At 22.1% G+C, this 10,839-nt stretch overlaps 1 protein-coding gene across 1 annotated transcript in view; it reads right to left on the bottom strand.

Annotated features, from left to right (window-relative positions):
* Positions 1–10,839, bottom strand: part of LOC117172809 (WD repeat domain phosphoinositide-interacting protein 4-like) — a 35,107-nt gene that overhangs the window by 20,691 nt on the left and 3,577 nt on the right. The window contains exon 2 of the mRNA XM_033361048.1: positions 5,210–5,477. Coding sequence (XP_033216939.1) covers positions 5,210–5,477 — 268 coding nt within the window. The remainder of the gene's footprint in view (positions 1–5,209; positions 5,478–10,839) is intronic.

The raw sequence follows: 10,839 nt of genomic DNA, 5'->3' as shown, positions 1-10,839 counted from the left end.
GTTGAATGGATTGAGGAAGAAGACGTAGGATCTGACGAAAGACCGCCGCCAGTACTTGAAACTACAGATGCTCTTCCAACAATTACATCTTTTCCAGAATGGATGACGAGTCCTTGGACTCAAGAATAGGATTTAAAATGTATATTATGAAAAAAATTTGGTTGTATGCACTATAAAAAATATAAATTTAAATAGATTTCAAAATATATATGATAAAATATGACAAATGATTCTAATGACTTCGTACGCAAATTAAAATATGATATTATTTTTCTTTTTACGAAACTATTTTTAACGCAAGGAGGGGGGTTTATTAAATTTGTGACGTCTTTTTGAAGGGGGTGGTTAGTAAAAATGTGACCATGTGTGACATAAGGGAGGGGTCACTCTAGTTTTATAAAAAATTAGCGGACGTCCTTTATGGACGGTCCCTAAGAAACTCAGGTAATTTATAATATTTTGTTATAGATTTTACAGAAAATCTTATATAATTTGGCGAGAAAATTCCAATAAATGAAATATATGAAAGCTAAATGAAATCCAAATAAACTGCAAAGTTTAGAACTTTTATCAATTATAGAGTTCAAATATTCAGTTAAGTTCCAAAAATATATATCCACATTAACATTTTCTACAGTATAAATTAAAGAATCAAGCAATGGACATTAAAAAATTTCAAAATTATATTATTTTAAGTAATTTTAGACTAGACACATTAAAAATTGAAAAATAATTTTTTTAACTTAACATTTCTGTAATTAAAAGTTCAATTATTTCTATTTTAAATAGTCTAGGCATCCTTTAAAAGCTTTAAAATTTTATTTCAAAATCTTGAGAAATTTAAAAGTGGTTTTAAATTTTTCCAAATTCAAAATAATTTTAGAATTTTTTTCGGAACTTTTAAATATATTTCAAAATGAATTGAATTTTTCCTATAACATTTAGAAAATCCTGCAAATTTGAAAAAAATTCAATTTTGAATTTATAAATAACAATAGAACAATTATTATTTGTAAACAAATTAGAGTAATTTTAAGAGATAGTTAAAAGTTTTAAAAAGATTCGAATTAAATTTAGAACTTGAAATTATTTCAAATACCTACAGCCGAATTTAAAATAAAATGTAGATTTTTGCAGATTTCAAACAAAAAATTTAGATTTTTCTTAAGAATTGAGAAAGACCTCAAAAGAATAAAAAATGTTCTTAAAATTCTTAGGAATTAAAATTTTAACGCTAAAAGTTTAAAAGTTCTTCGAAAATCTAAAGATACAAAGCTTTCTATGTAAAACAATTCAGTTTCAAGTTGTTTTCTTTTCAATATTTGGTTTCAATTTACTCGTCTTCAATGAACAGTGAGATATTGATAATTATTAAATACTTATTGTTTTTCTACATTAAGAAATTTCAAATTAAATGGCATAAAAATTAAATAATTTAGACTCACAATATTTTTAATTTAATAAAAACCTTTAATTATTACTATATTATTATGGATTTATTTTTAAGTTGAAAATAGTAAAACGCACGTTTACATTTTTTAATGGCCAAAACAAATTAATAGAAATAATCAATTAATAAATTTATTTTTTAAATTTAATATAAAAAAATAATATAAAGGAAAACCTGGAACTCTAAATTAAAATTATACTATTGATAAATCATGAAAATTCGTATTTGAAAATAAAATTATCAGAATAAATGATATATTAATTTCAATTCTTATTAAGATTTTCGAATTGAAACAGTTGCAATCTGTAAACTCTCAAATTTTGAACGGATCTCGAATTGTTTGGACAAATCAATTATTGTTCAGATTTCTATATTATTTCCATTTAAAAAATAATTTATTTATTTATATTTACTGTTGATAAAATAAAACGGTTTTTTATCCAAAATTTTCAACTTGAAATGCTTTTAACTTTTAATTGTTTAAATCTTCAAAACTGCACTTTCATTATTTAAAAAACTGTTAAAATTGAAGGGCAGATTTTTCTTCTAAAAATTCGTAAAATTTCCGGTTTCCCGGTCCGGCAGCCATCCTGTTTTTTATTAAAAAATCTTCGATTTTAAAAACTTCTAATTTTTTAAGCCTTTAAAACTGTATTTTAAAATTCTTTAAATTAAAATACATGCTTTTAAAACTTAAAAATCTTAAATGGAAAATTTTTAAATTGAAAGATTTTTGAATTAAGCATTCTAAACTGAATGATATAATAATTTATAGAAATCAGAATTTGACAAATTATTTTTTAAAAAAACGGTTGAAATTAAAGTTGGACAACAATTTTCTTCTAAAAATTTTGTAAAATTCACGGTCAAAAAATAAATTCACTGTCAGTTCTCGGTTTTCCTCGATCTCATAAAATTCCCGGTTCATAATTTATCATTTAAATTAAAAAATATTAACTTTTTGTAGTTGTTCAAAATGTATCTAACTGATGAATATTTTTTTTTAATTATCCTAATTCACTATTTTAATAGAAAATTCATGTATTTCTTTAAAAATTAATCTTTTTTGGAAGAAAATTAATATTTTTAGTTTAAAATTCCTTTTCTTGGCTTGAAAAGCAGTTTTTTTATTAGAAATTAATATTAATGTAACCTTGTTGCTTGAAAATTCAACTATTAGGTTAAACATTCCATTAAAAATTAAAATATTTGTTTAAAAATTCATTTATTTCGTTAATAATCATTCTTTTTCAGTAGAAAATTATTTTTTACATTAAAAATGAATTTGTTGTTAATTTTTTTTATTTAATCTTTTTAGTAGATAAATAATTTTTCTGACTGAAAAATGAACTATTTCGTTGAAAATTTATTTTATTTGCTTAAATAACTATTTCTCCACATGAAAATTAAAATATTCAATTTGTTATTAAAGATTTAATTTTTGCAGTTGCAAATTCATCTGTTATGTTGGAAATTTGTCTTTTTGTTAGTAGAAAATTAACCTTTTTGGTTGAAAATACCATTAAAAATTAGAATATTTGGTTGAAAATTCATTTATTTTGTTAATAGTAATACTTTTCAGTAGAAAATTCGATTTTTAAAAAATTAAAAATTAATATTTTAAACTAAAAATTTAACTATATCATGATGGTTAGAAAATCAATCATCTTCAGTTGGAAATTGAACTATCTGGTTAAAAACTTCATTAAAAATTAAAATATTCAGATGGAAATTCCTGTATTTTGTCAAAAATATTCTTCTTTGGTAGAAAAGTAATTTTTTGGTTGAATATTCATTTATTCGGTTGAAAATTATTTTTTTTTTAGATTAAAAATTAATTATTTACCACAAATTTAACTTAATTTTTTATTAAATTTTGATTGAAAAGTCATTTATTTTGTTTAAAATTATTCTTTTTTGGTCCTACATTAGTTTTTTTTTTAATTGAGAATTAATTTTTGTTGGTTGGGTATTAGTTTTTTAATTCAAAAATTAATTTTTTTTAACTACAAATTTATCTATATCGTGGTGATTTCAACAACAGTCTTCTTCATTTGGAAATTCAACTATTTGATAAAAAACTCGACTAAAAATAAAAATATTTGGATGAAAATTCATGTAATTTAAAAAAATTCTTTTGGGTAGAAAATTAGTTTTTTTGTTGTTGAAAATGAATTTCTTTGGTTCAAAATTAGTTTTTTTTATTTAATCTTTTTGGTAAAAAATTTATCTGCTTGGTTGAAAATTAACTATATAGTTTAAAATCTATTTTATTTGCTTAAAAACATATTTCTCAAAATGAAAATTAAATCATTTTGTTGTTGTTGAAAATTTAACTTTTTAGTTGAAAATGAATTTTTTATGTTAAAAACTTCTCTCTTATTTTAGTAGAAAATTAACCTTTTTGGTGGAAAATTCAATTAAAAATTAAAATATTTTGTTAAACATTATACATTTTTCGGCAGAAAAATAAACTTTATGGTTGGAAATTAGTTTTTTCAATTGAAAACTATTTTTTAACTAAAAATTTAACTATTCCATTTTTCGTTAAAATTTTCTATAGACAATTAATCTTTTTGTTTAATTTATTTTCTTAAAAACTTATTTCTCTGAAGATTAAACTATCCTATTTTTCGTTAAAAATGGATCTTTTTTTAGTTGAAAATTCATCTATTTTGTTAAAAATTTGTCTTTTTTTTGTAGAAAAATCATTTTCTGCGTTAAAAATTTAACTATTTAGTTAAAAATTTGATTTTTTGATTGAAGATCTCAGGCTAAAAATGCAACCAATTTTGTTAAAAAAGTATTTTTTTTTTTGATATAAAATTAATTTATGTAACTAGAAATGAGCTGTTTAATTTTTTTGTGCTGTAAATTCAACTTTTTTTCAAAAATTCATCTATTTTGTTAAAAATTTGTCTTTTTTTTTGTGTAGAAAAATCATCTTCTGTGTTAAAAATTTAACTATTTAGTTAAAAATTTGATTTTTTGATTGAAGATTCATCATTTTAGTTCAAAGTTAGTTTCTCAGGCTAAAAATGCAACCAATTTTGTGAAAAAAGTATTTTTTCAAAATAAAAATTAATTTATGTAACTAGAAATGAGCTGCTTAATTTTTTCGCGTTGTAAATTCAACTTTTTTCAAAAATTAATCTTTATGATTTAAAAACTCAACATTTTGTATGAGTATTTTCCTTCTCTATGGATTGAAAAATTATTTTTGGTTAGAAATTAAACTCTTCTGTTGGAAATTAGTATTTTTTGGTTTATTTAACAGTTCTTGATTGAAAATTAAAAAATAATTTGTAGAAATAACAATTATTACACTTTTTCTTGAGAATTAATTTTTTTATTAAAGATTCATCAATTTAGTTGAAAATTTAACAACTTTGTTGGAATTTCCCTCTTTTTTGTGGTTGAAAATTATTTGTTTGAACCAAAAATGTAATAATAAAATTTTTAATGAATAAATATTAATCAACTGAAGCAACAATGCTTTGGAGATTTTCGTGACACATATTTTTTAGAGAAAAATTGTTAAATTATAAAGTATTAAAAGCTTCTATTTTATACTTGTAAATTATTAAGGCTATAAATACAAAATTTCGGAATAAAATATTTTTTAAGCATCAATTTCAAAAGTTTAAAATCCAAAAGAGTTCCACTTTGAGTGCTTTAATTTGCAGTTCAATTCCGGGACGTTTTTTCCTCGATTAAAATGCCCACCTTGATTATTTTTTAATTGAAAAAAAATCTTACTTCTCTTTTCGTAATCTGACTGCTTTAATAGGACCGGTACATGTGATTTCCATGATAAATTTCTTTAATTGATCATCGTAGAGCAAAACTGTGTTATCAGCGTATTTAGGTTTCGATCCGCCTCCAACGATTGCGATTATATTTGTTCTCCAGAGCATTTCTCCTATCGCGATACTGCCCATTAAATCGCTTTCGAAATGTGCTTGCTCGACCAGCGGTTCTACGTTGTATATCCTGAGTCCGGATTCCATACAACATGTGAAACATCCTGGAAAAAAAAATTTTTTTCCTTTAGAAACTAGAAATTTAAATTAGATTTCCAGAAATAATCAAATATGGAATTTGAAACTAACGCAAATTTTCTTGTGTTTCAGATAATACATGCTTTGTAGGGTGAAAACTTCATTTTTTAAATTCTCTGATTTTTTCTTGACCAATTTTTTAATCTTCCTAATCAATAACATTCAAATAAATACTATAATTTTAATCTTGTAATATTTTAAACATAGGATCTTTTATAAACGGAATAAAACAATATTTCAGAAACAAATAAAAAAATTTCACATTTTTTTTTTTTTGAACAAAGAAAAATACTTTTTTTACCATGAAAGAGGACATTTTAACAAAATACTTGAATTTTCAACAAATTAATTAAATTTTCAATATGAAAAGATGAATTGTCAACAAAAATGTGTAATACTTGATATTTCATTAAAAAAAGGATTCATTTTTAAACTAAAAGACAAATTTCTAACAAATAAAGATTTTTCAGTCTTAAATGAACAAAAAGTTCACGTATATTGTTGAACCTCGAAGCCAAAAGATGAATTTTCCTTTCAAAAATGGAATTTTCAGAAAAAAATTAATTATCAAAAAAATAGTTAAATTTTCAACTAAATAATTAAATTTTCAATCAAAGAGATAATCCTTCAGAAAAAACAAACAAATTTTGAACTAAGTAGTTGAACTTTGAAATATGCAATTGAATTTTTAATTTAAAAATCAGTTTTCAACGAAATAGATTAACATTCAACCATAGAGATGAATTTTCAAATAAAAATATGAATCTTCAACAAAGAGCAAAACCAAAAAATTGCATTTTTATCCAAGAAAGATGAAATTTCTATTAAAACAGATGAAGCTTTAAATAAAAAACCAAATTTTCAGCAAAAAAAAAGTTGAATTCTTTAATGAAAAGGAGAAACTAAAAAAGAAATTGTATCCAAAAAAGATTTCAATTTACTTTTTAACTCCACAGTATGAATTTAAAAAAAATATTTTTTTTTTCGAAATAGTTCACTTTTCGAACAAAAGGGATGATTTTTTAAACAAAATTGTGGAATTTTGATCCAAATAATTGCATTTTCATTCAAGAAATATGCAATTCCTACTAAAATAGATGAATTAAGACATTTTTAAAAACAAGTTTGCAAAAAAATAATTGAATTTTTGTCCAAAGAATATATCAGTTTGACTTCAAAATATGAATTTTAAACAAAAAGTAAATAAATATGAATTAGTTGAATTCTCAACAAAACAATTGAATTTTCGACCAGAAAGAATGACTTTTTAACCAAATTGTTCTATTTTCAATTAAACGGTTGCATTATTATCCAAGAAAGATGCAGTTTCTACTAAAATAGATGCATTTTTTTATTAAAAAGAGAAATTTACAACAACAAAAACTGGATAATTATCATCCAAAATATGAATTTCTAACAACCAATAAATTGTCTATGAAATCGTTAAATTTTCGAAAAAAAAGATGATTTTTTTAATATATTTTTTTATTTTCATCCAGAGTTGGATTTTTATCCAAGAAAGATGCAATTTCTAATAAAATAGATGCATCTTTCAGTTTAAAAAAAAAAGTTAAAATAGTTCAATTTTTAATGCAACAAAGATTTCATTTGAATTTTTAACACCAAAATATGACTTTTAAACAAGTAAATTTTCTGTAATTTAATTTTCGTCTAGAAAGAATGACTTTTTAACAAAATTGTTGTATTTTTAACCAAAAAATTTGCACTTTTATCGTTTATATAACGTTTTAATTTGAATAAAAAACAAGTTTTCAAACAAAAAATTCAATTTTTGTGCAAACAAAATTTTAGTTTGACTTCAAAATATGAATTTTAAACAAGAAGTAAATAAATACTAATTAGTAACGAAACAATTAAATTTTCGACTAAAAAGAAGACTTTTTAGACAAATGGTTGTATTTTGAACCAAACGTTTGTATTTTTATCCAAGAAAGTTGCAGTTTCTACTAAAATAGATAAATTTTTTAATTAAAAAGAGAAATTTTCAACAACAAAAAAACAGGATAATTATCATACAAAAAAGATTTTAATTTACTTCTTAAATCCAAGATATGAATTTTTAACAACAAATAAATTGTCTATGAAATAGTTGAATTTAAAAAAAAGGATGATCTTTTAATTACATTTTTTTAATTTTCATTCAAAAAGTTGGATTTTTATCCAAGAAAGATTCAATTTATACTGAAAAGATGCATTTTTCAATAAAAAAAGTTTAATTAGTTAAATTTTCATCCAGAAAAGATTTTAGTTGACTTTTTAACATCAAAATATGAATTTTAAACGACGAGTAAATTTTCTGTAGTTGAATTTTCGACTAAAAAGGATGACTTTTTAACAAAATTTTATTTTTAACCAGACAATGTTCCACTTTTATCCAAGAAAGATGAAACTTCTACTAAATCAAAGGAATGTTTAAATAAAAAAGGACAATTTTTAACATTAAAATATAAAATAATTATTCAAAACAATTTTTAGGTTGACTTTTCAACATCAAAATATAAATATTAAAAAATGACTTTTCTACGAAGTAATTAAATTTTCAACAAAACAGTTGAATTTTTTACTCAAAAGAATGACCTTTTAACAAAACTGTTGTATTTTCAATCAAACCTTTGCATTTTTATCCAAGAAAGATGCAATTTCTACTAAAATAAATGAATTTTGTAATTAAAAGGCGAAAATTTAAAGAAAATAATAGAATTTTTATCCAAAATATGAATTTTAAATAAATAAACTTTCTTTGAAATAGTTAAATTTAAAAAAAAAGGATGACTTTTTAACCAAATTGTTATAATTGTTTCCCAAAAAAGATGCATTTTTTACTAAAAGAGATGAATTTTTAAATTAAAAACACAACTTCACAAATAAATAAATTGAATTTTCTTCAAACAAATATTTCAGTTTGCCTTGTCCACATAAAAATATGAGCTTTAAATAAGAAGCAAATTTTCTACGAAATAGTTGAATATTTAACCAAAAACAATTACTTTTTAACAAAATTGTTGGATTTGCATCTAAACATTTGCATTTTTATCCATGAAACATACAGCTTCTACTAAAATAGATCAATTTTTGAAAATAAGAATGCAAATTTAAAAAAAGAAATGATTTAATTTTCTTCTGAAAACAATGTCACTTTGACTTTTCAACTTCAAAATATGAGTTTTAAATAAGAAGCATTTTTTCCTACAAAATAGTTAAATTTTCCAACAAAGAGAATGACTTTTTATCAGAATTCTTGAATTTTCATCCAAAAAGTTGGATTTTTATCTAGAAAGATGCCAATTTCTACAAAAATAGATGAGTTTTTAAATTAAAAACACAAATTTTTATATAAATAAATTGAATTTTCTTCCAAAAAATATTTCAGTTTGTCTTGCCAACATAAAAATATGAGTTTTGAATAAGAAGTCAATTTTCTACGAAATAGTTGAATTTTATACAAAAAATGATGACTTTTTATTAAAAATTGTTCAATTTTCAACCAAAAAGTTGCATTTTTATCCAAGAAAAATACAATTTCTACTAAAAGAAATGAATTTTTATCCAAAAAAAAGATTTTAGTTGACTTCACCAGCAAAATATGAGTTTTAAATAACAAGTAAATTTTCTAAGAAATAGTTAAATTTTCAACGTAAAAGTTGAATTTGCGACGACAAAGGATGACTTTTGAATAAAATTGTTGAATTTTCAGATAATAAAATTTACAACTAAAACACAATCTTTAGGAGGAAGCAACTGCAAAAAAAAGAAATATAAATGCAAAAAAATAAATTACTAAAAAAAGTATTATATATCATAATAAAATAATAAAAATATATAAAATTTTGTTTTTTAAATTGTTGTCGGCTAGGTTCATTTTTCATTCACCGGGTTGGAAATAAATAAAATATATAATATAATATAATAAATAAATATAATATTTGAAGTATTTCAGCATTTATATAATTATTCTACGCCTCTGATTTCTAAATAAAAAAATATTGATATCAGCTTTGATAACAATCTTTGAAAGAGCTTCCTGCTTGCTATGTCTTGTTTTTTATTAAAGCTTATATCACGCGTTTTGTGAAACAATATACTTTATTTTACGTCACAAATTCAATATTGTCAAGCAGACGATTTACAAATCTAGAAACGATAGCAAACGAAGAATTATTAATTATCCAGAAACTTACGGTAAGTATTCACAAATTATTTTTTATACATATTTATATAAAACATAAAATGTAAGTTTCATATCAAAAACAGTTTGATTTTTAACTTAAAATTTTTAGTACTAATAGAGATAGATTTTCAAGAACAATAAATTAATTTTCAACTAAACGAATTTTCTACAAAACAGTTGAATTTTTAACCCGATAATATGAATTTTTAATTAAAATTTTGAGTTTTCTAACAAAAATAATTTAATTTTTAACAAACAAAAAAAAATGAATTGGAAAGAAAATTGACTTTTTATGTCAAAAGGATGATTTTTCTACAAAACACTTGAATTTTCAATAAGTTAGTTAATTTCAAACCAAAGAGTTGAATTTGAAACTAAAAACGATCAATTCTTAACAAAAAATGGAATAGTTATATTTGCGGTGGAAAAAATGTTTTTGAAAAAAAAACTTTTAACAAAATAGTTTAATTTTTCACCAAAGAGCTGGATCTTCAATTGATAAAATAAGATTTTGACAAAGCAGTTCATTTTTTAACCAAGTAGTTGAATATTCGATCAATAAATTAAATTTTTTACCAGCGAATTTTCAATTAAAAATACGAATTTACTTATAATATCAGAAAAATTATTGATGAAAAACAATTTCTATCAAATTGTTGAATTTTCAAAGCCAAAAAGACGAATTTTCTACAAAGTAGTTGAATTTTGAACCCGAAAATATGAATTTTCAACAAAAAAAGATATTTTTAAACCAAATAGTTGTATGTTATACCAAAATAACTCAATTTTAAATGAAAAAGACGAATTAAAAAGAAAAACAGATGTATTTACAACCCGAAAAAGAATTTTCAACAGAACAGTTGAATTTTCGTCAAAAAAGTTAACTTTTTAACCAAATATTTGAACTTTCAACCAAATAAATAAATTTTTGAGCCAATTAGTCGAATTTTTATTTGGGATGGTATATCTTAAACGGGAATATAGAAGGGGATGAAAAAGGAGAATATACACGCTCAGGAAGTGAAAGGGGAACGGTGATTGATTATGTAATAGTGGATGATGAGGTAAGAGAGAAGGTTAAGAAACTAGAAGTAGGAGAATATATTGATTCGGATCACTTTCCCTTAATAGTGACATTA

Source organism: Belonocnema kinseyi, chromosome 5, assembly GCF_010883055.1.
Source record: "Belonocnema kinseyi isolate 2016_QV_RU_SX_M_011 chromosome 5, B_treatae_v1, whole genome shotgun sequence".
Classification (NCBI taxonomy): Eukaryota; Metazoa; Arthropoda; class Insecta; order Hymenoptera; family Cynipidae; genus Belonocnema; species Belonocnema kinseyi.
This window is presented reverse-complemented; position numbering and strand designations above follow the sequence as displayed.